General features: G+C 34.3%; 5 protein-coding genes across 6 annotated transcripts; 2 read left to right on the forward strand and 3 right to left on the reverse strand.

The window, feature by feature from the left end:
* The first annotated feature begins 1598 nt into the window (after nt 1–1598).
* Nucleotides 1599–4892, forward strand: LOC108467910 (DNA-directed RNA polymerase II subunit RPB7). Its single transcript, XM_017768729.2, has 6 exons — nt 1599–1841; nt 2640–2805; nt 2903–2953; nt 3818–3883; nt 3969–4037; nt 4598–4892. The coding sequence occupies exons 1-6, from the start codon at nt 1726–1728 to the stop codon at nt 4658–4660; spliced, it is 531 nt and encodes a 176-aa protein (XP_017624218.1). The 5' UTR covers nt 1599–1725; the 3' UTR covers nt 4661–4892.
* Nucleotides 4893–8979: 4087 nt separating this feature from the next.
* Nucleotides 8980–9623, reverse strand: LOC108469493 (uncharacterized). Its single transcript, XM_017770373.2, has one exon. The coding sequence runs from the start codon at nt 9476–9478 to the stop codon at nt 9098–9100; it is 381 nt and encodes a 126-aa protein (XP_017625862.1). The 5' UTR covers nt 9479–9623; the 3' UTR covers nt 8980–9097.
* A 1914-nt stretch (nt 9624–11537) lies between these two features.
* On the forward strand, nt 11538–16107 carry LOC108468504 (uncharacterized). Its single transcript, XM_053017936.1, has 2 exons — nt 11538–11938; nt 15556–16107. The coding sequence occupies exons 1-2, from the start codon at nt 11632–11634 to the stop codon at nt 15951–15953; spliced, it is 705 nt and encodes a 234-aa protein (XP_052873896.1). The 5' UTR covers nt 11538–11631; the 3' UTR covers nt 15954–16107.
* A 915-nt stretch (nt 16108–17022) lies between these two features.
* LOC108469624 (uncharacterized) lies at nt 17023–19625 on the reverse strand. Of its 2 annotated transcripts, XM_017770560.2 has the most exons (5): nt 19090–19625; nt 18372–18540; nt 17994–18026; nt 17746–17840; nt 17023–17625 (listed from the first exon to the last, which is right to left on the reverse strand). In XM_017770560.2, the coding sequence occupies exons 1-5, from the start codon at nt 19426–19428 to the stop codon at nt 17416–17418; spliced, it is 846 nt and encodes a 281-aa protein (XP_017626049.1). In that variant the 5' UTR covers nt 19429–19625; the 3' UTR covers nt 17023–17415. The 2 variants fall into 2 exon arrangements, with proteins under 2 accessions (XP_017626049.1, XP_017626050.1); XM_017770561.2 differs by lacking the exon at nt 17994–18026 and having other exon boundaries at nt 19090–19624.
* A 1297-nt stretch (nt 19626–20922) lies between these two features.
* LOC108469659 (pumilio homolog 2-like) lies at nt 20923–27249 on the reverse strand. Its single transcript, XM_017770634.2, has 9 exons — nt 26004–27249; nt 24013–25568; nt 23797–23938; nt 23599–23706; nt 22974–23186; nt 22754–22864; nt 22329–22523; nt 21963–22137; nt 20923–21406 (listed from the first exon to the last, which is right to left on the reverse strand). Exons 1-9 carry the CDS (start codon nt 26664–26666, stop codon nt 21366–21368), a joined length of 3204 nt encoding a protein of 1067 aa, XP_017626123.1. The 5' UTR covers nt 26667–27249; the 3' UTR covers nt 20923–21365.
* Nucleotides 27250–27967: the final 718 nt, after the last annotated feature.

Consider the following 27967-nt stretch of genomic DNA (forward strand, 5'->3'; position numbering starts at 1 on the left):
AATATATAGGTTTAATGGCAAATTTAGTTATTAATGTTTGTATGTTTTGTCAAAATGGCACTAATTATATTTTTGAGTCTTTTTTGCCATCAACCTTTATTTTTTTTCAATTTATTTTCCTAACAAATTTAATGAAAGTACCGTTACAAAAATTAACGGTGATGATGTGAAATTTCTTATGTGGAATATTTTAATGAGATTTAATTTATTACTTAGATAACTCAATAAGATAATTACATGTGGAAAATAATAAAATAAATAATACAATAAATTTAAAAATAACTCTTAATTTAAATAAAATAAATGTAATTATCTAAAAAATTAACTCAGAGAAAATCTATTTAGTAGACAAATGAATGAAAAATTGAAACATTTTAAAATAAAAGAAAATTTTAAATCTTAAATTTATTCATTAAATCATTAGAAAAAAATTGAAAAAGAAAAACAAAGGTCGATGAGCAAAAAGGCTAAAAAATACAATTAGGGTTATTTTGACAAAATATATAAACGTTAGTGGCTAAAATTATCATTAAGCCAAATATATAATACATAGTATTAAAAAAATTTAATATTTGAATAATAAAATTTCTAAATTAAGTTTAGTTGATAAAAGAGGACTAAGTGGATTTTTAAATTTAGTTAATTTAATTTTTTTTCACTTGATTTGATTCAATACTCACATCTAATCACAATAAATGTGATCATCCTACGAGTAAAGGACCGTATCCAAACACACCAATTCCCAAACATAGTTGAATTAAGGGAGGAAATACCAACGGCAACAAAATTGATGGTTAATTGATTAGTGGGATAAAATTTGATATAGAGTAAATCTATGTGAACCGGTAAATCATTAAGAAAACAAATACAATAAACCAATGGTTTAACTGATTAAATTAGGTTTGGATTTCTAATAATTTTTTTAATTTGAGTTTTCATTTAATTTGTTATGACAATTAAATTATTTAAATCGAGAACATGTGATTTGAATGATTCGACCTTCAATTTAATTTTTACAATACAATTATTGAAAACAATAAAAATATATTTTAATGATAAATATGAATACAATTATTTTTAATTAAATGAAATTATCTAGTCGAATACGTTGAATAATTGGTAATAATTATGATTTGCTCGTCTGTTATGTTAAAATTCGAGATTTAATTATTTATTTTAATTTGACATAATTTCATCTTTAAAAAAAATTACTGATCACTGAGAGTGTTTTAAATCTCACAATTTTTTCACGGATGACCTCTTGAGGAAGGCAACATTTAACAACCTCGCAATGCTCTCCGAAGCTAGCTGGCGTTTACATATGAACCATGAAGCACTTTGGTGTTGAGTTTTTAAGCAAAAATACATGCGCAACACCTCTTTCATGGAGGTGGATTTGAAGGCAAAGGCGTCATCCCTCGAAGACTTGTACTGTGTTGAGTCAAGATTGGAAATGGAGAGTTGGAAAGTCTGACTTAAAAGACAAAAAAAAGGCTAAACTTATTGTGAAATGAGAACCCAATAAATAAATAAGCAGCCCAAGCTCCTGGCTTGAAAACTGAAGCCTTTCTTGGAGCCCAAAGAAATAAAACACAAATAATTATAAAAACATCTACTTAACCCCAACCAGCTTTCACCTTCAACCTCTTCTAATCTTGTTTTCTCGACAGGGCAAGAAACTGCGATTGTTCGAGAAGAAGATAAAGTTAAATTAAAAAAAAAAACATGTTTTTTCACATAGTATTAGAGAGGAACATGCAATTGCATCCACGCCACTTCGGTCGTAACCTACGGGAAAACCTCGTATCCAAGCTCATGAAAGATGTCGAGGGCACTTGCAGGTTTCTTCTTTTACAATTTCATAAATGTTGTGACAGAAAAAAATAAATTGTTTTGGGTTTTCTTTTATGTATAAAAATAAAAACCCAATTGAGTTTATTCGCTTAAATTTTCTTGAGAATTCTTTATCTTAAATAGATAGGAAATATAAAAATTAAACTAGGTTTTAGCTTCTTTTTACATAATTTGGTTGAGTGCAAACAGGGTTCTAATAGATTGATTGATGGTTAAATTCTGCTATTAGTCCTTTTACTTGGCGAAAGTTTTGCTTTAATTTCATCCACTGTATTCACTTTTCAAAATTTGAAATTTTAGTGCTGTTCCATTTGGTTAAATTCAATTACTAGTTTCGTATTATGCGTACGGTTATAGATTTAGTCCATATTCTTTAATTAAATCATTATAAGCCCTATTCTTTCCAAAATTTGAAAATTCAGTCTTGATGCAAATGATTGTTGTTAATCAATTAACTGGATTTTTAGTGAGTAGTATGTGGAAATAGCAAGCTAACATGGCATTACACGTGGCAATACGCCTGGTGAGGACTCAAATTTTAAAAATTGAAAATTACAGGGATTAAAAGTAACCAAATTAAAGTATAGAGACTAAATCAACAAATTTTGTAAAATACATGAACTAATATCTCAATTTAACCTTGATTGATTGAATGAAATAACCTTGTTGAGCAAGTTCGGCTTTTCTTGGAGAAGTCTTCCAAGTGTTGCTTATTGGGTCGAGCTTGAGTTTTAAGTTTGGGGTTAAAAATGGCTGAAATTGTTAGCTTTACTATTTGTTTACAGTGGTAGACATGGTTTTGTGGTGGCAATAACGGGTATCGAAAACGTTGGGAAAGGTTTGATTCGAGATGGGACCGGGTTTGTAACATTCCCTGTGAAGTATCAATGTGTTGTTTTCAGACCATTTAAAGGGGAAATCTTGGAAGCTGCTGTTACTATGGTGAACAAGGCATGTTTCTTTTTTTCTTTCTTGGGCCCGTTTTCATTATTTGATTTCTACCATGATGTGTTTATGGTTGTAACTAGATTTTATGGTTTCCATGCAGATGGGGTTCTTTGCCGAAGCCGGGCCTGTTCAAATTTTTGTTTCGAACCATGTAAGTCTTGTTAAAAATCTTGGTATCTGACTAGAACAGTTTCGAGAAAATGCTTCTATAATCTTTCGCTTTGATTGTATTACCATATGTTGTTTCCGAGGTTTGAAATACTATTCGATCAATGATATTTTCTGTATGTCGAGATAAAGTTAGAGACTTTATTAAGCAAATTGCATTTGGAGGATTGAAATTATTCGTTTTCTGTTCTGGTTGACAACATATGAAAGAACATGAGTTTCATTTTTCGAGATTCCATGTCTTTAAGATTAATGTGTGAGGGATGACGAACTAGGGTAAAAGTATCATGGGGGCTCCTATACTAGTAGTTGGATTGCATTTTGCCCCGTATGCTCAAAAAATGGGCAAATTAGTCCTTGTATGTTAAAGAGCAAACTGGTCTTTCTGTTAAAAATTTCATCTATTTCTACTGTTAAAAATTAATCATTGTACCTCAACATGAGGTATATGTGGCAAGTCACATGTTACTGTTTAGTTATTCCATCAATCACACCATTTTTTAACAGTACAAACGGATAATTTTTTACAGAAATGATCAATTTACCTTTTGATCTAACATACAAGGGTTTAATTTGCTCATTTTTTGAGTTGAGAGGGCAAAATGCAATTCAACTCCTAGTACAAGGGCATCAATAATACTTTTACCGAAGAACTAGCTTCATTCGTTAACCATTTCTGCTCGGATTTGTTTTAACGACTTAAAATTGAATCTAGAGAACTTCTGTAAGTCAGTACCATAATTTCTTATGTTACTCGTTAATAGTAGTGAAGTTTCGTTGTCATTTAAGCATTTGCCATATGTTACTCAGATTTTGTTGTGTGATGAAAATTGTGTTCTTTATTCAGTTGATTCCGGATGATATGGAGTTTCAATCCGGAGATATGCCAAATTATACTACGTCTGATGGATCGGTATGCTTAAGTTTCATTTTATGGCAAAGGAAGTTTTCTTTTTGTGGAAATTTCATTTTTGACCTTTTCATCGATATGTTTTCAGGTTAAGATTCAAAAGGACAGTGAAGTTCGCTTGAAGATAATTGGAACTCGAGTAGATGCTACTGAAATAGTATAAAATCTCGACCCTTTCTTCCTCTTCATTATTATCCCACACATAGTTCCTATAATTATTTGTGCCGTGAATCACAATCTCGACATTTTAAAGGCTCGAGTCACTTAGATGCCAACCGTAGAGTCTTTTAAGCTCTCACTTGGAATTGCTAGCTATAGTGCCCGGATTCTTGAATACACCCGTGTCAGACAACATAGTCGTATCTATTGACTGATTATCGGAACTGGCCAACAGTCGATATAAGTTGCATTTGTGATTTTTAAAACAAGTTATCCATTTCAATAGGCTGCATTGGCATTCAAGTTTCTTTGTGGTTCTCGGTACTTATTTGTCCGTATAATCTAAAACCCACGTTATCGGTCTCGAAACTCACATCTGTCTACGGTGAGATCGAAGATATCGGAGATTTGAACACGTAGGCAACTTTGTGAGCATACATTATATGCACTTGTTTGAAATCTTTTACTTCATATTTCTGTCGTGTTTCATCCTATGAGCGTTGCATGCTCGAATATGTTGTGTCTAAAATTAATGATTTCCTTTTCTGTGTATTGCAGTTTTGTATTGGAACCATAAAGGATGATTTCTTGGGTGTGATTAATGATCCGACAACAGCTTAATCCGATGTGGGATAAATCTCACAGATCATTCCACCATTTCTATGGACATTGGAATCTTGTTTTTTGTTACAGTTAATACAGTTATTTGAGGATGTGTTAACGGTTGATGTCTGAACTTTCATTAGCTGTAAAATTTTTATTTAATTTCAAGGGCATTAGAATTTTCTTTGGATTGTTACTGTAATAATTATTGATCTAATTTCATGGATAAGCTACATTGAAGGTCACTAAATTTATAGTAAGTTTACTTAATTTCGGAAAATTACAAAATGGTCAAAATTTTTATTTAAGTTACTCTACTATTAAAGTTATTATTTTATGGTTTTCTCTTCTTGCACCAACTAAAAGTTCTTTTCCTTGTTTTTCTATAGTTCAATTATTATTAACTTATTGTATTAATTGTTAAATCGTTGTTTAAAATTTGCTAGTCAAACTTTAAATAAATAAAAAATATTTAACAGTTTAGTTATTTAAATAAAATTTTTAAATAGTTTAGTGACTTGAATGAAAATTTTAAATAATTTAATGATTTAAATAAAAATTTTAAATACTTCACAATGATAGTAAACTTAAGTTGGAAGTATAAAGATAAAAATTATATTAAAGTAATTATTATAAAGTTAATTTCTACCTTAGAAATGGAATCTCAAACTTTAGTTTCAATGATTTGGCATCCCACTTTCCAAAGCTTTACAGCTTAGCATTTTCTCTCTTTTCATTTGTCAATCAACGTCGTATTTCCTTTTATGTTTTAAATAACACTAATCATTAATATATTAAATAATGCTTGAGATAATATAAGGATTAATCTCATTAAACATTGTTAAATTATGGTTTAGATTTTGAATTGATACCTAAGCTTAAAATATTCTAATTGAATCCTCAAATTATTGAATTATTATTCAACTTTTTCCATTATGCTAACGTTAGCTTGTGTGCTAAATGACAATTTGGTTCTATTATGAAGTATATTTAAAATAGACAAATCAAATTTGAAATATGAGTATATTTTAAGCGTGAACAACTTGAATTTTGGCGTGTTACAAAAAAGATAATATCATTAAATTTAGGTAGGTTATTATTTTCAACTTATTAAATTTAATTTGTTCATACAATTAGAGCTACTCAAGGGCTAGATTGCTCAGTCAAGCTCGACGGTCTACCTAAAGTTTAGGAGGATTTTGATAAAATATTAAGCCTGAAAAATAAGTTTGGATAAAAAGAGATTTGGCCTGTTTATCGGTCCAACCCAATTTATTTTCAAGTTTATAATATGTTTTCTTTTTTTCTTTTTTTTTTCTCATGGACGAGTTTAAATGAGCTTGAGTTAACCATTTACAAATATGGATGAGTTAGAATAAAAATTGAGGTCGATACTTCAAGCCTAGTCAAGCTTAGGCAACTATGCATGATGTTGACACCATACGTCAACCTGATCCAAACCTAACCTTTGAATATCTTTACACACAATTATCACATGTGTGTACGTGTTTTAAATTCAACCTCACATTTAACGTCAAGCTCACAAGTAGACTGATAGAAAAACATGATTAAAATCATACTAATACTTTAAGGATTCAATTAGAACATTTTAAAGCTTTTAAACTAATTTTTAATATGAGTTATAAATTGGGGACGTCAAGTAAATTAATCCTATATATATTAGCAGGACTAGAAAGAGAAGAAAAAAATAGGAAAAAGGTGGTGGAGGGGAAATACTTATTAATTAAGGAACCAAAAGCTAGTTAATTATAATAATGACTGAGGTGTTTTTTTGTGATATATATATATATATATATTCTTGCTGAAGCGTATACTCAGCTGATTTTTTTTTTTTTTTTGGGGTGGGGGGTGGCAGCCATGAAATACAGAAAAAGCTTTTGTTTTTGCATCCCAGCAAGCTCAGAGAAAGAAGATTATTCAGACAGTTCTTCTTCTTACAAAACAAAAGCTAAACGAAGTGGAAAAAAGAAGAAGAAAAAGAGAGACATAGAAGAAGGTAATGATGGGAGCTATCAAGGAGCTCCTACTGTTACCACAGCCAGCAATGATGCTGCCGTGGCGACGGCGGCGGCTGTTGTAATGGTGGGTGCTACTACTGCTGCAGCCATGGAAGGAAGTGGTTGTGGTAGTTCTCATGGAGGTGGTGGCGGCGGAGACGGTGGTGGCTGATATATACTATTGAAAGCAGCTATTATATATATATATATATATATGTGTGTGTGTATGTATAGTTTTTGGTCTTTAGTAATGATGTGATCATAATTGGTATTTATAATCTTTTTTCTTGTATGCAATTGGGTTTTTGATTATATTTTGTTGATGAATTTTTAATCTTTGGTGTTTTTTTTTCTTATTTATGGAAATCTGTGTAAACTGTAAAAGCCTCCGTGAAGCTTTTTAAAAAAAATGCATTCCATTGTAAGTTTGCGTATTTGCATTATAATTTCTTGTTTTTAACTCAAAGTTTATACGTTGTCTCAACTTCTTCTCGATTTAATAAATTTAGTCTATAATATTTATAGAAACGTAATTTATTGATCTTTTCAGAATCAAGACCAAATATATAAAATATATAAATATTAAGCGTTAAATTTATTGTTATACCGATCAAAATTATGTATAATTGATAAAAGACATTAACATCGTGATTAATCATCATTAGTTGCTCTTTCACATTTATTGACATTAAATTTCTCCGTTAGGGATCAATTTGTTCAAGTTAGAAATTGAGAAGGACGAGAAGTTTTTTCCATTGAAATCAAAGGTTCTAAGTATTCTTCAGTAAAAGTACCACGGGGGCCCTTGTATAAGGAGTTAAATTACGTTTTGCCCCATTTATTTAAAAAATAGTTATTTAGCCCTTATAAGTTAGATCAAAGAGCAAGCTGGTCTTCTTTGTTAAAATTTTCATCTATTTTTATTGTTAAAAATTGGCGTGGATGACGAAATAACCAAACAGTGCCACTTGTACTTCATTATGATATACAAATATCAGTTTTTAACAATAGAATCGAATGAAACTTTTAACACAAGTATCTGAATTGGAATGTTCAAATTCAATTTACTTGGCATATAAAAGAATTTGAATTGTTATACGTTTTAAATTAAAAAAAAATTAATTTAATAAATATGAAGTTTTAATAGATTTAAATATTCTATAGATAATTTAAATGGTTTGGATTCAATTAATTGAATCTTAATTTGGTTGGTATGGATATTATTATCAATGTAGGAGGATGTGTGTTCAAATGCGCTGAAGCGCATTATCCTACTATTTATGGATCGAGAAGAGATTATGAGTAATTTTAGACATTATATTAAAAATAGCAGATATCATCAAATTTCAATAATTATATTCCATCAATAATTGCTCCTGATAGCCAAGTTGTAACTTTGGAAGGGTTGATAAGATGCATATGCTCACATGTTGAAATTTCATGATTGGGAATATTCGAGTATTTATGATTTGGCACTTGTACTGATTTGGCTCTTGTACAGTAGCTTTTAAGGAATATATAATTTCTTAAAAAATAAAATTAGTCATCTCATAAACCATCACTAGCAGTATAAGAGAAACATAGTTGCTCATAAATTATTCAAATTTGATCCAAAAGAAGTTAAATTTTGATTTCCTGAGGTTGGAATTATTGATCGAGTTAAATTTGAGTATTTTAATATTTAATTCAAGCGGTTCATGAGTTTAATTGAGCTTTTCATTGTGATATAAATATATATATATAAGCTTAATTGAGTTGGAGTACAAGTTTAATCGAGTTGGAGTTTGAGTTTGAGTACTAAAAGTGTTAAACGAGCATAATCAAGCTCGGCTCAACTCAATTATAACCTTAACCATCACTCACTAGAATTGAACAAATGTCCTCTATCCTCGTCTCGACTCAAGTAAGGGTTCAGTTAGTTGTTGCTTGTGGTGCAATACCACTAAGATTTCTTAATAAAATTAGGTTTTGGGCGGAATAAGTAGATAGGTGTGAATGGAGGGGCAAGCAAGAGCCTTAACCCCTTAAAATAAAAAATTGTAGCTTTCGACCTCTGAAATTTATAAAATTTTAAGTTAATATATGATAAAATTATAGTTAAATTCGAAAATAATAAAATTTTAATTTAATTATTTTGAAAATCATAAAATATAAACTAAAGATGAAATTATATTTTAACTCTCGTAATAATATTTAACTTAATCTCCGCCATATAAAAAATTTTCTTACTTCATCCTGAAAGCACGAGGTATGAAAATTGGATCAAAAGTTAAAACCAGTCGAAAATCTGACAGATCACACACACACAAAAAAGAAAAGTACTTAGAACAGGAATCAACAAACCACCCAAAGAAAGCTTGCTATCATGGGGAAGAAAAACATCAAACAAAGATATACTGAATCATATGATGTACAGATGCAGAACAAAAAAAAAGCATCACTGTGCATCATTGACAATAAGAAATTTATTTTGAAACAAAAAGAACAATGTGGAAGGTTCTGCGTATCCCGATCCGACTGGAAGATTTTGCCACCCGATCGCGGTCCCCATCGGTGCTTGTACCACAGATTCCATGTGATCATCGATCGGAAACACGGATTCTCGCGTCTCCGAAAACGGACACGGCGAATAAGCCAACGGTGTAAGCAATGGGATTGGTGTTGCCCCTTTTTCGATAACAGTGGTGTTGGACTTCATCTGACTGAGCTGAAGAGGTGCCGGGGCATGCTTTTGAAGCCTGGTGGTGGGCGGTTTCGGCTTATTGGTTTTGTAAATGTCGATAACTTGTTTCTCAAGTAAGATCCCACCGTTTTCCATTTTTTGAAAAATGAAACGATATCCCTTCTTTTGATTTTCTCTTCTTGTATCTCTCAATTCACCAACATACGTCGATATGAAGATGGAGAATTGAAGAGATATTGAAGAAAAAAGGAAAGACTTGAAAATTTAGTGTTACGAGAAAAGGTAAAATATTGTCTTGGAACCGGGAATTACGGGGACTGTTATAAATTTATGGATAAAAAACATGAGTTTTACTATGTTTGGTAAGAAGGAAAGTGCAAGGAAAAAATAAGTAAAACAAAAAGACTATTAATCGTGGTTAAGTATTAATTAATTTGAAGGGTAAACTATCAAAATATTCACATTCGTTTATTTATTTTAGGTTACATTTTAGTTACTTACGTTATTTGTGTTATAATATTTTAGTTGTTGAACTGCCCTTAACGATTTAATTACACGTTAAATCATCATTTCAATAAAAAAATTTAGGTTAATTTATATAATCGATCCCCATATTTTTTCGTTTTGAGCAATTTTTTTTCTTTTATGTTCTTTTAGTTTTCACTTTTTTTTCTTTATTTTCCATTCTTTTTTGTTTCTCCCTCTGTTTTTCTCATTTTTCTATTTCTTTTAACATAATTTTTCTATGTTTTTCATTTGCTAAAACTAGTCCCTATACTTTTATTTTTTTGAACAATTTAATTTTTTGGAGTGAGATAAGCTTGTAGACTAGTTTTAACAAATGGAAAACATAGAAAAACTACATTAAATGAAATGAATAAGGGAGGAAAACAGAGAGAGAAGCAGAAGAGAATGAAAAAAAAAAGAAAAAAAAAAAGGAAAGTTAAAAGAATAAAAGAAAGAAAATTAAATTGCTCAAAACGAAAAAATATAGGACCAATTGAGAATTTAACCTAAAATTTAATTTTGAAATGATGATTTAACGTGCCACGCACCGTTAATAGCAATTAACGGCTCAGTGACTACAATGTTACAACACGATAACGTAAATGACTATAACGTAACATTTCAAACATAAGTGACTAAAATGTAACATGAGGCAAACAAAAGTGATTATTTTGAAAATTAATTTAAAAATTTTCTCTTAATTCGATCGAATGCTCGCCCCTTTGTCCAAGGGTGGTGGTGTGGGGCTGGCGAGCCCCACTAAAATGGTAAATTTATGTTTTGACCCTTTAAATTTTATAAAATTTTAAAGTTAATATACGATAAAATTGTAATTTACCCATCCAAATGTTAAAATTACATTTTAGTTCTCATAATATTATACAATTTAATTCCGATCCTAATTTTTTTTTTCGCTTCATCCTTTTTTTTTTTTTATCAATTGTTATTTTTAAAGCTTTATTTCGGACAAATGCATAAGAACAAATGATATATGCCAAAACTTATGCATAAACGGTAAGTGGAATTGAGTGTTTCATTTGTTTCTAAAAATAAAATCCTTAAAATCTTAAATTTACATTTGAATTTTGATATATACATAAAATTTTGATTTGAAATAATTATATATATATATAAATTTTGATTTTGATTTAATGGTATGTATAAATAATTTGATGATTAAAATATTTAATTTTAAAAACATTAGTGATTGAATAGAAAAAGTTAATAGTTAAGTGATATTTTTGTATGTTACCCTAAAATTAACTCCTAATAATCTGCATCATTGATCCATGCAGATACTTCTCTTCGTCTGAATCCTCCATTACGAATTACGAGTAATCGACGGCAAAAATATAATCTATGTCAGATTAAAACTAATATTTAACACTTAAATTAACGACTAGGCTAATTAAAAAAGACATGACAGATACAATATTCATACTTCGAGAACTCAATTGAAAACACATTTAAAATTTGGCAACTAATTTAGAATCTGAATAATAGTTTGGGGACGCTTCTTCGATTTAACCCAAAAAAAAGGCTTAAAGTAACTGGTAATAATCCAGGTCATCGATCCGCGGCAATACTTCTCTTCACCTGAACCCTTCATTATGAATAATCAACGGTTGTTATTCATCTTCATGCTGATCCCACGGATCACTATCGAAACACAAAACTCTCCGTTTCCCGCTATAAAACACCTCGCAATTTAGTTTCGCTCCTCAAATTTCCGATTTTATCATCCAAATCGTTTGTCTCTTAATTTTGGTTGGATATCGAAGATGTCAGGAAGAGGAAAGGGAGGCAAGGGTCTTGGCAAGGGAGGAGCTAAGCGCCACCGTAAGGTCCTCCGCGACAACATCCAGGGTATCACAAAGCCGGCAATTCGACGCCTTGCCCGTAGGGGAGGAGTGAAGCGTATCAGCGGCTTAATCTACGAGGAAACCCGCGGAGTTCTCAAGATCTTCTTGGAGAACGTCATTCGCGATGCGGTCACATACACCGAACACGCCAGGAGAAAGACGGTGACTGCCATGGATGTGGTTTATGCACTGAAGAGGCAGGGTAGGACTTTGTATGGATTTGGTGGTTAGTTGATTTAGGTTCTAGGTTATAAAATAGGGGAGAATTGTAGGACTCAGTTAAAGTTACAAGGTGGGTTTTGTTGTTCGCTGTTATAATTTGTAATTCGCATCATCAATTGCATATTTTTATTGAATTTTGAAGGTCATTTTGTCAATCTTAGCTCTCTTCTTTTAGAAATTGTTTTTATAGTTTCCCCCAAGGTGGCATTGCAAATAAGGTTCCAACTTGAGCGAGGATGTTGAGTGAGTTGAAAATTTCAATGGCTACCAAAACAGAGACTGAAAGAATCAAGGCTTTAACATTTCTTTGGCCAATCATATGGGGGTATGCACCCCTCATTTCCCCAACATTACTATTGTTGTAAGCAACGAAAGCAGACACTATATGAATATTAAGCATGACTTACTATGTTTGGTAAGAAAGAAATTGCAAGAAAAGAAGTTAAAGCTCGCCATTCAGCTCTCCACACTGTCTAAGAAGTTAAAATTTTTAGTGTTTTGTGCTTTGGCCACACTCGGTATCTGCAGCCTTTTCGTTTTCCCAAAACTACAACCTCATTTGTAACCAGGTTGTTTGCTATGGATAGGATATGTTGGTTTCAGTGCTGTGATGAGATGGCAAGGATAAAAAGATGGGTGTATTTTGGATAAATCAGGTAAAATGGCCATGCCATTCAAGATACTGCAACACTTCTCAGAAGTGGCCTGGAGCTATAACAAAGCAGGCCAAGTTTCAGAACATTTTTCATCTCAATGGCTACTAAAACAGAGACTGAAAGAAAAACACAGTTGTTTAATCTCAGACTAATCAGTCGGCATCTCAAATCGACAAATGGGACAATAATGACTTTGTTTCAGCCATTTTTCCATGCAATCACCGTGAAAGACATCAGAACATGGCATTCGAGAAGCTTCAAAACCGACCTTGAGTTCCTCCAAACATATCATGCAGTCTTCTTCTCCAGCTTCTACTTTGACTCTATCATCTCCTTGATTGATGATTCATTAGCTGCAACCATGTCGTTGTTAATGCTCTCAAGCTCTCAAGTTATTTCTGTCAAAGCTCTAGTCATCCAAATCCCTACATCCATCCCGCTTTTCACCAGTACTGCCAGAATCTTACTTTATAATAATATCCCCTGTTAACCATCATTTGTGATATTTCCCCCTATTTATCTTCTTATTTATACTTATATTTTATTTATTATGTATTTAGAGAATAATGGGAGAAAAAAGTGGAGTTATATTGGAAGAGTGCATGAGCATGAGTATGAATATGACCAATATGCTCAAGAGTAACCTATTTATTTAAGATCCAATTCAGAGAACAACTTTGTAATACAGATAGATACAAATTTGATGATATTCTCGTTGCTGTAATAACTTAAACCTTTTAAACCCATTGACGAGTAATAAAATCCAATTCCTTCATGCATTAGATTACAAATGAAGGATAAACAATAACACTAACTTCTATAATCTTAGTCTTAATCAATTGGCATCTCAAATCGGCAAATGGGACAATAATGACTTTGCTTCAGCCATTTTTTTATGCAATCATCGTGAAAGACATGAGAACATGGCATCTGAGAAGCTTCAAATCCGACCTCCACTTCTTCCAAACATATCATGCACTTTTCTTCATCTCCAGCTTCTACTTTAACTTTTTCTATCATCTTCTTGATCGATGATTCGGTAGCGGCAACCATGCCATTGTTAATCCTCTCAAACTCTGACCTCGATTCCGCCAAAGCTCTACTCATCAAAGTCTCTTGGTTGATCTCAGATTCCACCAACAATGCTTGAATCGTTGAATGTAAATACATGACTTTACAATACCATCCACTGTCAAATGTCCTGTTTGCAATTCCAAGTCCACATCCCATGATTTCTTGAATGAGGGTGTTGTAAGAAGCAGAGGGCATGTTGATTCTGAGTCTTGTAAATGCCGAAGCAAGAAGTTCATGAAGGTTGTTGCGGTTTTGCAAGATGTTGAGACCAAAACGGAGAGTTTGTTGTACAGAAAAACAGTTGGTGTAATTGTCTATTATCGGATCATGGCGGAGGAGATTGATGTCTACGATTAATTTGATTTGGATGTGACGAGGAGGTAAAGGACGTTTCTGTTGTATCAACCCGTGGTGGTGAACAAGGTGGGAAATAACATCGGAAGGGTACAAAATTGAGGCCGAAGCCATTGAAGAAACTTGAAGAGAAAGCTAGCTTTAACTTAACTATCACAATCGATTTTGAGATTTTCGATTCTTGTATTAATATATATTTATAAAGAGCTAGGAATCCATATTTACTAGGAATTACAATTCTACAAGGAGCATAAAATTGGTTACCACTTATCCATTTGATTTATCCAATATTTTTTTAATCCCTAAAATATATAAGTTTATGTTTTAATATTAATACCTTAATGATATTCATTCCAACCCATATCTTACATTCTATTTTCATAGTTTATCTCTACTTTTCAGTTCTACAATATTCTTGTATTTTTGGATATGAGAACATGGCATCCGAGAAGCTTCAAAACCGACCTCCACCTCCTCCAAACGTATCATGCAGCCTTCTTCATCTCTACCTTGGCGACCATGCCATTGTTAATCCTCTCAATCTCTGAGCTTGATTCCGCCAAAGCTCTACTCATTAAAGTCTCTTGGTTGATCTCGGATTCCACCATCATTGAATGTAAATACATGATTTTACGATATCATCCACTACAATATGTCCTGTTTGCAGTTCCAAGTCCGCATCCCATGATTGTTTGAATGACGGTGTTGTAAGTAGCAGAGGGATGTCGATTCTGAGTCTTTTAAATGTCGAAGCAAGAAGTTCATGAAGGTTGTTGCGGTTCTGCAAAATGTTGAGACCAAAACAAAGAGTTTGTTGTACGTAGGAGATTGATATCTATGGTTGACTTGATTTGGATGTGACGAAGAGGTAAAGGATGCTTTTGTTGTATGAATCCGTGATGGTGAACATGATGAGAAATAACATTGGACAAGTATGAATTTGAAGCTGATGCCATTAAAGGAAACTTGGTGAAAAACGAAGCTTTAATTTAACTATCATAATAGATTTTGATAAATTATGATAAATAGAATGGAATCTTTAATTTAATCTCTAAATTGAAAAAAAAAAATCAATTTTATTGTAAAAGTATAGCATTGTATTAATTTAGCCATTAACTGGAATGAAAATAATGTGATAACTACATATATGTTTGTAATTTGATTTATGTGTTCTAAAAATACTCTTTATGTTAAATTAAAACCGGCGTTCAACACTTAAAAGTGATGGCTATACTAACGAAAAAGATGTGGTTGATGCAATATTCACGCTTTTAGGATTCAATTGAAAACAGTTTTGAAATTATGGGGACTAATTTAGAATCTGAATGATAGTTTTGGGATGCTACTTGGATCTAACCCAAACAGGAAGAGGAAAAGCGCTTTAAGTAACTGGTAATAATCCAGGTCACCGATCCGCACCAATACTTCTTTTCATTTGAACCCTTCATTATAAGTAATCAACGGCCGTAGTTTATCTTCAAGCTCAACCCACGGATCACTATCTCAACAAAAAGCTGCCCAGTTCCCACTATAAAATAACTCGCAATTTCGTACCGGTCCTCAAGTTTTCCAATTTCGTTATCCAAATCATTCAAGTTTCTTAATTTTCATTCGATATCGAAGATGTCGGGAAGGGGAAAGGGAGGTAAGGGACTTGGCAAGGGAGGAGCGAAGCGCCACCGTAAGGTCCTCCGTGACAACATCCAGGGCATCACGAAGCCGGCAATTCGACGTTTGGCTCGTAGGGGAGGAGTGAAACGTATCAGTGGCTTAATCTACGAGGAAACCCGTGGAGTCCTCAAGATCTTCTTGGAGAACGTCATTCGCGATGCTGTCACCTACACCGAACACGCTAGGAGAAAGACGGTGACCGCCATGGATGTGGTTTATGCACTGAAGAGGCAGGGCAGGACTTTGTATGGATTTGGCGGTTAGATGATTTAGGGTTTAGGTTTGTAATTAGAGGAGCTTTGGTAATGTTTAGTCGAAATAACAGATTGGGTCTTGTTGTTCGATGTTGTAATTTGTAACCCGTGCTATCAATTGCATATTTGATTAAAATTTGAATATCATTTTGCCAATCTTAAAATCTTCAGCCTTAAGTTCTTTTTTTTTTTTACACAGATGTTCAAATTTGAAGCTTCTCCCAAGCTAAAGAGTAATTAAAGTAATTGAATTCATGGAATGCTTGTGGTTGGTTCCAAGTTTACAGTGAGTAGTTTTTTTCCATCAGTGTAATCTACCCAAGCCTGTCTTGGATGTACATTGATGAGCTACAAGCTTGTATTATTCCTTTTATCTGTAGAATTTCCATTGTTTGTGGTATTAAAGAGTCCTACATATTGGCTTTGCATTAGCATGGCTGAAATCTACAGATGGAGAGATGACAAAGGCTTTGCCATGGCCACTACGAACAAGATCGAGATGAATTTGGGGTGTATTGGAGATGGATAAAATGCATGAGGAACTGCTAGTTTTCAAGTGTTGGTGAGCTGCAATAGACCATTGGAGTGGATACTGGTTAGTCCATAAAGGTGCAAATAAGGATCATGGAAGCCATTATTATAAATGAAGTGGTCAGGATCTTCAGCAATGACCACATAAATCACAGCCAGGAAAGTATCAGCAGCCATTGTAGAACCACGGAAACAACTTAAAAGCAATATAACAAATTAAAGTCCTAGTTTTAATATCGTTCCTTCAAGTTTTAGATGGTGTTCAACTCCTTATAACCATGAAATCGAACTTTCTGAGCAAAGTTGCCTCAACAGCCTGGAACTGAGCCCGATTTTCACTGTTGAACCGAGAGTTGATAAAGTCCCGCCATTATGGGTTCACTAAGCAGGTGTTAGAGCTAAAATAAAGACAAGTATCCCAGCATTCTTTCGAGTAAAACATATCAAAAGATTTTGTAAAAACAGCTTGTCGATCACCAAGCAGTTAGAATTATGGATCTCGAAAGCATATAGAGATACAATATGAAAGGGAAATCAAGCAGTATCAATGGTTTAATTTGCTTTTTAGATTATCAATCAATAAGAATACGTATTTTGTTTTTGGATTACAAATAATCACACTACTAAATTGTGGCTAGGAACAAACCATGGCATACAATGGTCAATCACTATGCTGCTATATGCTACCAGTTTATCAAGAAATGGAAATGGTTGAAAAAAAGGAATTAACAAGTAAAAGTCAGAGAAAAAGCCTTTTTATACAATTCTGAAAAAGTAGGTATGGAAGTACCTTCCCCTTTCCTGGAGCTTCTAAATCGTACATAGATGTTTCTTTTGCATGTGAACTTCGGAAATGTTATTGCAATTCACTTTCCAGCATGGTAAGCTCACAAAACAGCTCGACTTTTTGTCAAGGCCATATAAAAGCTGCATTTCCTTTGTTATAACCCTAGCTCCTTTTTCAATTTAGCAAGAGTAGCTTCTATTTCATCAATGTTCTCCTCGATGCTGCTACCCTTGTTAGCTTCATTTCGAAAACTGCTTCCTGTTTTCTCAGAATTACTGAAGTCGTTTCTGTTGTTTTCTTCGAATTCATCATCAGATATGTTGAGCTCTTTCTCCAGAAATTCAACAAATTCCTCTCCGATAGCCTGCCAAGGGCGAAATCAAACTAGTTAATCAAAGCTATTCTTTATTATGAACTAAAGGTCGAATCAGTGTGATTAAGCTCTTAATATATGCTGGAACTGCTAAAAACAATGGCATCATACCGCTAATTCCTCCCACAAGCTTTTCGGCTTTTCTTGCGAAGATGCACTTGCTTCCCAATTCTGAAATTCTTCTTGAAGGTCTCTAAAGAAGTCCTCTGCAACACAAATCAAAATATGAGTGATATCGAGAAATGGGGTATTACTCGACACTTGTAGGGAAAAGATAAAACAGATGTTAGACAAGATTTAGAAAATGATGCAATTTTATCTTATCCTTCTCACAATCTCAACAGAGAGTACAAATCTACCTAGCGTAATTTGAACATCCCTCAAAAAATTACCTGCAGCACGAAGCGTTTAAGTATAAGAATAACAAAAATAAACCTAACTCCTATAAATATAATAAAACATATAAATTTTAAGTATCCTTTCATTGGTAGTTAGATGGTCATAAAAAGATAGGTTAAAACGGTTGAAAGTATGAGATGTGCCACTACAATATCCGACACAATGCACGGCATGGGCCACAAACATCTTCCATACAGCGAGAACATATTGAAATGGTGATCTTTTAGCTAAAAAATAAAAATGAAATGCGAACACTTCAAAGGCGTATACATTGGACAAGCACCATAAGAATATAAATCCTTTAGGACTAAAAGTAATTAATTTGCTTAGGTTGTTACCAAATCCATAGAATTCTTCCTCTTGGGTATTCGGGCTTTGGCTTTGTTGAGTTCCTGAGTATGAAAAATCAGATGTTCGGTTTCCAGGGTTGTATCTTCTCCGAGATTCAGAGTTTAGTAATGTATTATATGCATGCTTAATCCTCATAAATTTCTCTTGTGCATTTGCCTGTATACCAGAATTCGCTCAGTACACCAAAGCCGTAAACATAAAACCAAAGTAAAAAGGCTTCGAAAAGCAAATGCAGAAAGGAAGCAGGCTTAAATGCAATCCAACTATGAAGGAACACTGAAGATGCACAAACAACAGCCTCGAAACTATTATATAATAAACATTGCTTTCAATCGGTTATGAAGTCTTAATTATATGATTCGCTAATTTGACAAAGCCAATATCTTCTCAAAGCAAAGGATTTTCTAGTTCCTGGACAGCCATTGTTTTATGTTTAAAACCTGAAAACCTACACTAACAAGATTGTTGAACAATAGAACATGGCATATAATATGAGAACTTGCTGACTATAACATGGGAAATTGTTGCAAAGCAAGAAATTACAAAAACCATTTACTAACCAGCACATAAAACAAAATCCAATTTGTTCAATATGCAATAACTATGTGGTGATAGGCCTTTGTTCTATTTGCTGAAATTAACAAAAATATATAAGCCAAAAATACAGGAAAATGGGAACTTTAATGTGTTTTTAACAGAAATGACCTCTTTGTTGACATCAGGATGATACTTCAAAGCAAGTTTCCTATAAGCCCTTTTGATTTCATCCGAAGTTGCAGAAGGAGAGACACCCAAAACTTCATAAGGAGACTCTCTCCAGCTCGCTCTCAAAAGGGTACGACTGTTTCTTTTTTTATAATACCTGAAAAGAACTGGTGCAAATGGTCTTGGACTAAAGCCAAAGCCACCACCTTGGCAATATCTAAAACTGGGTATTGACAAATTTGCTTGCTTTTGAAGAATGAAGAATGATCTAGAAGAAAAGTGAGGGAAAAAAAGAAGAGTCTCTGGTGTTAAAGAACGAAACAATCCATGCGTATTCATGAATTAATCCCAATTCTGTAGTGTGTCTGATAATCATAAAAATTAGAACTTTTGGCAGCAAAACTTTGAAATTGGGTTGTAATAGTTGTGGTGGGAGCTGAATGCGTGGAACTGAACCATTGTTTCTGAGGATAAACTACATCGATGGTTCAAAAAGCTCGTCACTTTAGACAGAAACAAATGAAAACCAAAAATACTAAAATGCCCTCATTGTATTCATAATTTTTTTCCTAAATGGAAAGTTTGGTCATTGTATAGACACCAAGGATGCCGGCCATGGGCCTTAATTTCCAAGATATGTCTGTACAAGGCCTTCTATTTGTCCTTATCTTGGTCCATTAAAGATTCAAACTTTGCTTAAAAATAAATTTTTCTCAAGAATGAATGCTTGTGTCCATCCAATTGCCGAAAAGAATGAGAGTGATTGCGTCAGTATATCATTGTCAAACTAGAATAGGAAGAAAATGGTAACTCGTCAACAAATCTGTTGGGAAGTACTGCAGATTTTAATCTTTGATGGGTTTAGAATTTGTAAGATTGAACCTTGCTCTGATTGCAGAGATCAGACGAGCTACTAAGTACTTAGCCTTATTGATATTGTATGCTATATTTAGATTGCGCCAATGGGATGCCTCATTGAGATGTTTCATGTCTGCTTCATCTTGTCGTCTGATTGCTGGTTATGCTAGCTGCGGCTCGAATGATGATCAAGCTTGTAGGTTCTTCTCCAAGTATAATTGTGTTGAAGGCTTTTAAGGAAGATCTTAACATGTCTGTCAAGAGCAAAACGAACCCCTCAACGAACCAAATGCTTGAAAAGGCCCCTAAAGTGCACCTCACAAAGTGTGAGTGCCTTGACGCAGGATCACCCGTAAAAAAATATGGCCATTTACTATTGGAAGGGCCTTATCGCCCAACTAATAACATACAAGTAATCTTTCGGGGTGATGCCTTGTATGCTATAAGTTCAGTTTCAACCTACCAAGCGTGAATGTATATATTCCCTTGGTATGCAGCAATGTACCAACACAGTCCGACCCAACAAAACACACTTGCGATGTAAACAAGTTGTCCAAGCACTGAGCTCTCTTTAGGGTCTAGAGATAAATCCCAATAACCAGAATTATCCCAGAGTCCATCAATTCCGGGAAAATGACACTTTTAAGACTTCTTTGAAAGAAGTCGACCTCCCCTCAACAAACAACTTCAATGACGAGCTTAATCCTTATACATACTCGACTGTGCTAGCAATTTGTGGAACCCTTTCAACTATTTAAGGGATTATACCAGTGTAATCATTTTGAGAAAGCTATTAAGCTGAGTGTGGTGTAATGGATCACATTGATTCACAGTTACAATTTGCTGTTGCAATCTTGTGCAAGTGTAATCATGATAGTAGCCGGTTGCTCTATGCCTTTGTAAGTAAAAAAATGAACTTTGATCATTAGGAAAGAAAGTATCAAATAAAATCCAACAAAAATGTGAACAAGTTGATGGCAACAAAAAACAAAGTGCATTTTGAAGGGAAAAAAAGAGTAAATGTCATTAAAGCATACATTGAGTGGGGAAAAAACCAGTGGCCTCACCTAAACATCAACAGCTCTCCACAAGCCAACATTTTGTACAGTCGCGGTTATCATATAAACTAAACTCACCATTTTTAAAATTTTTACACCCTTAATAACTCGTATAATCATTCGATCTCCTCTGCATGTAGCATTCTGTTGTGTCCGACAACAGAAACCTCGGGTTTGCTCGATTCTATGTATACAATCTTAAGCTACAAAATGTACAGTTTCCAGTACAAGCAACAACTTCTTTTATTTCCATACAGATCTTACCTGTCTAAAAAGATAGGTAGAAGCATAGCTCTAAGATAGGGGAAGCTCTCGTAATAGCTTCTGTTAGCTGTACAAACACATTATTTCCTACACCAACTAAGCAGTAGGGTGTGGAGATTGAGCAGCAATTCTCCTTTCTGAAAAAAAAAACATGCAATATCGCCTCTTAGAAGGTTTCAACACTGGAAAATGGATCAAATTTGAACTTGACCAAACAGAAAGGTGAATATTCGTATAATAGTTCAACATCCAATAATAGGAATCATGTCATTTCAACAGCCATATATATGCCCGCTTTAGCTCAAATTCCTACGGTTTCATCATCATAAAAATGCGGTTTACGAGCCTGTTTCACTTTCTAAAACGCTCAAAGCAATGTATTAAAAAAGTAAACAGGGAAGTATGAAAACTCTGCCTGCCAAAAATGTGGCTATTACTAATGCAGAAAGAGGTTAAAAGGCAACTTCATGAAAAGATACTTGAAAACATGTCGTGAGAGTATATCTTCTACGATTACTATAATGCAATGAACCAATCACAGTCTTGACTTGTGTAGAGCCTGTGAAATTGTTGTGGAACCCATATTTTTTAAATGACTGGATAATTTCAGCTCTAGGGAACTTGCTTGCACCATGCATGAACAGATATACATAAACTAAAAAGCAGTCATAGAAGGTAAGAAAGTATCAGTACCCCCAGCAGCAACAAGTTTCTCTACACGCGCAACAATATGTTTTCCGTAAGTGTACTTCTTCAATGCATTTAAATGGACCTTAATTCGAGAAAGGATCAGCTCACGCTGCTGGTCATCACAAGTCTCCAGTACTTTCTGTACAACATAATTTGCAAACTGATCTTTCATCATTGCCTGAAACAGACAAATAGAAGTCAGTAAAGTGACATGGAATTCTAAAGGGTGACGAAAAAAGCTAATTCTTGAAGACCATGCAATCAATGTTAGAAAGACCGTTCCGGTCACAGTTTTTTCATGACATATTACATCTCGAGACATCAGTGAGATAAGCAAGTTATAAAAGTTCAGCACAAAATGGACCAAACCTGAAGAGGTTCATTCTCATCAGTAGAACCAAGCATTTCATTCACCAATAACTGACGTTCAGAAGGACCGCCAAAAGTTAAGCACTTCTCAACAACATTAGAGGCAAACTTCTGTTGACTCATCTGGACAATCTTTCCAGCTAACTCCTTAATTATAATTGAGCGCTCATGAGGCTTTCCATGCTCCAGTACATGCTGTTACGTAAATAAAAAAGGTCGGTTCAAGCAACGAGTAGACGGCATAAACAAATTGAAAGATACACTATAAAAATAAGCAACAAATATCAAAAAATTGATGGAAAGCGTATTAATAGACATAAAGGCAACAAGGGTGAAGACCCTCCAGAAGGTTTCATTGATTGATTACTTTTCAACCAAAAAATCCTATAATATGCGCATATAAGTTTTCAGAAAAGAATCACAACCTGAACAACGTAATTGCCATACTGGTCTTGGGCCAACATGCTAACAGATCCTAGAATCTCGTCCATAACCTTGCTCTGTGTTTTTGGGTCCTTGCAGTGCTCCAATATTCTCTGTAGTATTAACGGGAAAAAAAATACAGAACAGACATTGGTCATTCTACAAGGTAGTTCTAAAGGCCAAAACAAAATCAAAAAAGGAAAAAGAAAAAAGGCTCTCGACCTGTATCACTCGGCACCCATATGGATGAGCAGAAAGGGTCACAACTTGATCAAAAAATGTTGTAACTATAAATTGTATGTTCTCCTCAGGAACACATTCGATGCATTTTTGGATAACATGGTTGCCATTCTGATCACGTACACAACGCATCACACTACCATCAAGCTCTTGAACCATTTTAATCTTCTGATCCAGATCGACAACTTCTATGGCCTTGAATGTCAAACAAATCATACATAATTGTCAGAATGCAAGGCAGTATTCTTGGTGTAACCATCCAGAATAATATCAATTAGTATGAACACTAAGAAATCTATAAAACAAAACAAGTTAAGGCGATGACAGAGTAAAGCTCAATTATTAAAGCATATATATTAGCACATATTTACAAACTAAACATAAAGATTTGGATCAATTCTGCATGAAATGAGAAGTAAAACTCTATCACACTAAGGCACATTTTCACTTGTCAAATACAAAACCATGCTGGGGTCATTTAGAAAGAAACACATAAATTGTCAAGAAACAGCAATTATGAGGAGGTTGATAAATGATAAGAATCAACAAATGGAAAAAAAATACACAAAATGAAGTCCAATAAAATAGCAATAATATTTGCTAATACCTTCTGGATCACCCGACATCCATACATTTGCAGACCAAGAGTTAATACATGACCAAAAAGCTTGCCAGCAAGTTCCCTTCTCTGACTTGGAAGTCCGTGTTCAAAAAACTGTACAAATTTAAGATTTCATTTGGTAAAGACAATAAAACATAAAATTGTAAGACTAAGCAGATAAGGAACAGATTAAGAAGCAGATACCTTTTGAATAACATAATTACCAAAAACATCAGTCATCAAAGCAAGAGCTTGAGGCATGATTTCCTCATAAACCATAGTTTTCTCTTCAGTTGTGGCTGTTTCAAGTTTTTGCTGAATAAACCTGCTGCCATACTGATCCGCACTGCTCATCAAAAGCATGAAAATGTCAGGATATGACAGTTGACAACATAAAACTTGATTAGGATACAAGAATACCTGAACTCAACAACATGACCAGCAATTTCTGAAAGTTCAAAACACTTCGTCTTATTGCCCTTAAACTCTTCAAGTAGGGAGGAGGAAAAGCTTTCATCAATATTACATCCTGAATCCAAATGCCACGGTCCAATTACACTCCCAGCTAGATTCCTCATCCCAGATGGAAAACGCATATTCAGGTCAGTGTGTCTGATGGGACTACCGGGTCCAACTGGAGAATTTGGAAGAACAGCATTTGCTAAGGGACTTCCAGGATAAGACATGCCAGCTCCAAAGGTGGTATTTCCATAAAACCCATGGAGATTTGAACTAGTAGATTTAGCACCCATTGGAACACCATATTGGGATTTTTGAGGTGATAGCAGAGCTCCGAGATAAGCTTTTTGAAGCTCAAGCAAGTTCATGTATGAATTACCAAGGAAATTTCTATCCACAGTGGGGTCATTAAGAGCTGCCTGCTGTGCTGCAGCATAATCAGAAGTCCTTAAATACTGAAGATACAAAGGATCAATGAAAGGTGCATTCAGAGCATTTCCAGCTATTTGGCTTCCAACTCTACCAAGATTATGGGACTCAGATGCAGCATTTGAAATGTTCTGTCCAGAACCAAAAGCTCCCCCAAGCACTCTGGAGTCCATTCCAGGGACTGCCATAGCTGATGCAGCAGCAACATTTTCAAACAGTGGTGGCAAATTCCCAGATCCAAGTTGGCTGGGCACCATATTGGCCAAAGCAGGATTTAAAGAGTAACCACTTAACCCATAGTTTGGAAATGATGCATTGGCACCATCACCATGCGGATATTGAGCAGGTAAGCTGCCACTGCCATTAAGTGTGGAAGCAGGTGATCCTTTCAAGTAAGAATTGTTTGAGGGAACAGCAGATTTCTGGAGCACAGCTTGCCTATCAGAAAGCAAGGAAGGGCTTTTCAGGTCCGATCTAATCCCATTACTCTTAACTGAAGGCATATGTAAATGGCCAGATTCTGGTTTCTTCAAGTATGCCTGCTGTTTGATATGATCCTGACCATCTTGCAAACCAAACAGATAATTCTGGTGATTCTCAACATCTTGTTCAATTTGTGATGCTAACTGATTATCTTCATCTATCCCATGATTTGATGACAAGTTCATGCCTGATAAAGCAGCAACAAGATCATCAGATCCGTTGACACCAGATGTGACGCCACTAAATGTGCTTGGACTATTTATGTTTCTTTTCTCTGAGTTGCCAACTCTGCCTCCACCAATTGGTGTCAGGCAAGGACTAGAAGCCCTAGCTACGAGTTGGGGATCAGGAGTGGTACTCCTAGACATTGAAGCACCTACAGCAGCAGCATAGGTGTATGAAGAAGGTGGCCCGATGTTATGGACAGCAGACGATCCCTGACCACTTCCACTTGACCTTAAAGGATCTGCAGAAGTAAGTTGTCGCCGCAAATGAGCGAGCTCAGATTCAGCAGAACCTACATTCTCAAAGTTCTCATCAAAAGCATTACGACTCGCAGGACGAGATGGTATCCTAGCGACTGGAGCAGTGTGTCCCAAATCATCCTGTAAGGGTTTTAGATATTAGATCACTGCACAAAAGAAAGAAGGTAAAGGTCCAGAAGTTTCTGAAATATTTACAGAAAGATCTTGATAGTCACATAGAAAGTTAAGGAACAAGGAACAACTTGAAAACTTAAACGAGCAAGATTTTATGTAGCATTATTTTAAACTTGGATATACTTCAAAGCTTAAAAAACCTAGCTATGTGTGAACCACGACAGAAGATTGATCACAAATACACCTACTAAGTATGCACATAGTACCATCACAACCTTGGGAACTACAAAATTGGGAAATAATTATATCAGTCATAGATATGATTTAAAACATACATCACTGAGTATTTTTCAATCGAAGACTGCAAAAATAAGCAAATTATTATCAGCAACAAAAAAAAAAAGGCAGACTGTCTAAAATCAACTAAGGATCGGTTATCACCTGAAAAATTTCGGCAAAGCTTTTCTGTTTGCTTCCAAGTCCTATACCAGACAAACCAATCAGTCCATCACCAACCCAGTCTGCAGAGCTATGCACTTTCTCTGCCTCTACTTCGTTCTCTTGTTTCCTGGTATCAAACCCAGGCGGCATCGAGAACAACGACCTATTGCTACCATTATCAGCCCTATTCAACTTCCTCCTATCTCCAATCCCACCTATAGCTAAACCCTCTCCCTTCAACCTCTGTGCAAACTTCCAATCCTCCTTTGAAAGCAAAGGAGGTGGGAGCCTCGGGTTGAGATTCACATTCGAGTAATAGTATGAATGATAAGCTGGATCAGACCTGAGTTCTTCCTCAGATGCAAATCCATTTCCATTTTTAGCTCCAGCAAAAGCTGAAAAGGCGGTGGCAGCAAAACCACCACCAGTAGCAGCGGAGGAGGTGGCACCCCCAAACAAACCGCCAACCGCACTCAGTGAACCCTCCACGGTAGGAGGAGCAGAGCCACTTCTATACAAGTTCAGCTCGCGTTCAAGATCATCAGCATCTTGCCTACTATGCTGTTCACGGAGCAATAATCCTATCTCTTTCTCTAAATCATCCCCGAATGATCCTTCACTACTTCCTATCATTGGTCTCCTATCTAACTCAGATAACATCATTCAAAAATCCTAATTGATCATTAATCTCTATCAGAACTCCCAAAACAATCACTACCCAAAACCGATAATCAGCCGCTAAATCCAAAAGAAACTAAACTTTTCTACACTAATACACCTAACCCCATATTTACAAACTAAAGATTCTCACTTTAAGCTACCAAATGTGTTAAAGATCAAAACTTTAATTTCCCTAAACTCATAAACAGCAAAAAAGTCCACCTGCCCAAGAATCAAACCAAGAAAAACAAAAACAAAAGGGTGCCCAAATTTTAAATATTCTTCAAATTTGGAAACCATAAATCAACCAACAAAAACCATGTAAGAAAGCCATGATTTTCAAGTAAAAAACAGCAACAAAAATTAAAAATAGAGAAGAATAGCTCAAGGGCCAAAAAAAAAAAAAAGCTTTATTTTTGAAGCTGGGAGATCAAAGAAAAGAGTGAAAGAAGTTTAATGATATATAGAGAAAGAGTAGACGGCTGAGATCAAATCAAGCGGCGATTGTTTCTTACAAGAACCCTTTTAGGGTTTTGTTACAATCCAGAAAAGCTTGGATTAAATACAGTGAGGGTAAAAAAAATGTTTTTACTTTGTTTTGCTTTGGGATATTTATTCATTTTACATATTTCTTTTTTCTTTTTTATTTAATATTGATTTACGGAATATTTCCTAAAAGTCAGGGCTGACTGACCAAGTGATGACCGACTGATGCAGGGAAAACAAAAATTAACGCTTCATTGATTTTTAAGAAAATCAATTTAATATTTTTTTATTTAAAAAATCAATTCATTTCCTAAAATAACCATGTTTATTTATTTTATCTCATGTCACGTTCAGCAATGGCAACTCTTGGTTCCATATTTTTGATCAACTTTTGAAGTGATATTTTATTTTTATTATTTTATATATATTTATGATTTTTTAAAAAATATTTTTTATATAATTCACCGTTCTTAAATAAATCTTCACCCTATATATAAATTAATTTTTTTAAATTTATATATGAGTAATCATGATTTAATTTTAAGAATAAAATAAGGCAGGTTAAAAGGCAAATCTAGTTAGATATCTGAATTACCTCTTTTGGTAATTTTGTTTTTAAAATTAATTTTCAGATATAGGATATTGATTTTTTATTACATTAAAACTCGATTTGCCTGGATCTTTGTTTTGTTTTTTTGTTCTTTTTCTAACATTTTTGGATAATGGCAAACACAGTTAAAACTCCTTTAGTTAAGGAAAGTGTTTGCAGTTCAAAGCCAAGCACTTCAGAATTCAGTGCATTTTGTTCCCTTTTCAAG

The sequence above is a fragment of the Gossypium arboreum genome, chromosome 8, assembly GCF_025698485.1.
Source record: "Gossypium arboreum isolate Shixiya-1 chromosome 8, ASM2569848v2, whole genome shotgun sequence".
NCBI classification, from domain to species: Eukaryota; Viridiplantae; Streptophyta; class Magnoliopsida; order Malvales; family Malvaceae; genus Gossypium; species Gossypium arboreum.

Coding starts and splice junctions, on each gene's coding strand:
- LOC108467910 (XM_017768729.2), top strand. CDS start 1,726: ATGTTTTTTCACATAGTATTAGAGAGGAACATGCAATTGCATCCACGC. Junction 2,806..2,902: donor CTGTTACTATGGTGAACAAG/GCATGTTTCTTT, acceptor GTTTCCATGCAG/ATGGGGTTCTTTGCCGAAGC. Junction 3,884..3,968: donor ATACTACGTCTGATGGATCG/GTATGCTTAAGT, acceptor ATATGTTTTCAG/GTTAAGATTCAAAAGGACAG.
- LOC108469493 (XM_017770373.2), bottom strand. CDS start 9,478: ATGGAAAACGGTGGGATCTTACTTGAGAAACAAGTTATCGACATTTAC.
- LOC108468504 (XM_053017936.1), top strand. CDS start 11,632: ATGTCAGGAAGAGGAAAGGGAGGCAAGGGTCTTGGCAAGGGAGGAGCT. Junction 11,939..15,555: donor GACTTTGTATGGATTTGGTG/GTTAGTTGATTT, acceptor CCACTATAAAAT/AACTCGCAATTTCGTACCGG.
- LOC108469624 (XM_017770560.2), bottom strand. CDS start 19,428: ATGAATACGCATGGATTGTTTCGTTCTTTAACACCAGAGACTCTTCTT. Junction 18,027..18,371: donor GGAAGAATTCTATGGATTTG/GTAACAACCTAA, acceptor TTCGTGCTGCAG/GTAATTTTTTGAGGGATGTT. Junction 17,841..17,993: donor GGATGTTCAAATTACGCTAG/GTAGATTTGTAC, acceptor TTTGTGTTGCAG/AGGACTTCTTTAGAGACCTT.
- LOC108469659 (XM_017770634.2), bottom strand. CDS start 26,666: ATGATGTTATCTGAGTTAGATAGGAGACCAATGATAGGAAGTAGTGAA. Junction 25,569..26,003: donor GCTTTGCCGAAATTTTTCAG/GTGATAACCGAT, acceptor AAACCCTTACAG/GATGATTTGGGACACACTGC. Junction 21,407..21,962: donor GAAACTTGTTGCTGCTGGGG/GTACTGATACTT, acceptor TTTTTTTTTCAG/AAAGGAGAATTGCTGCTCAA.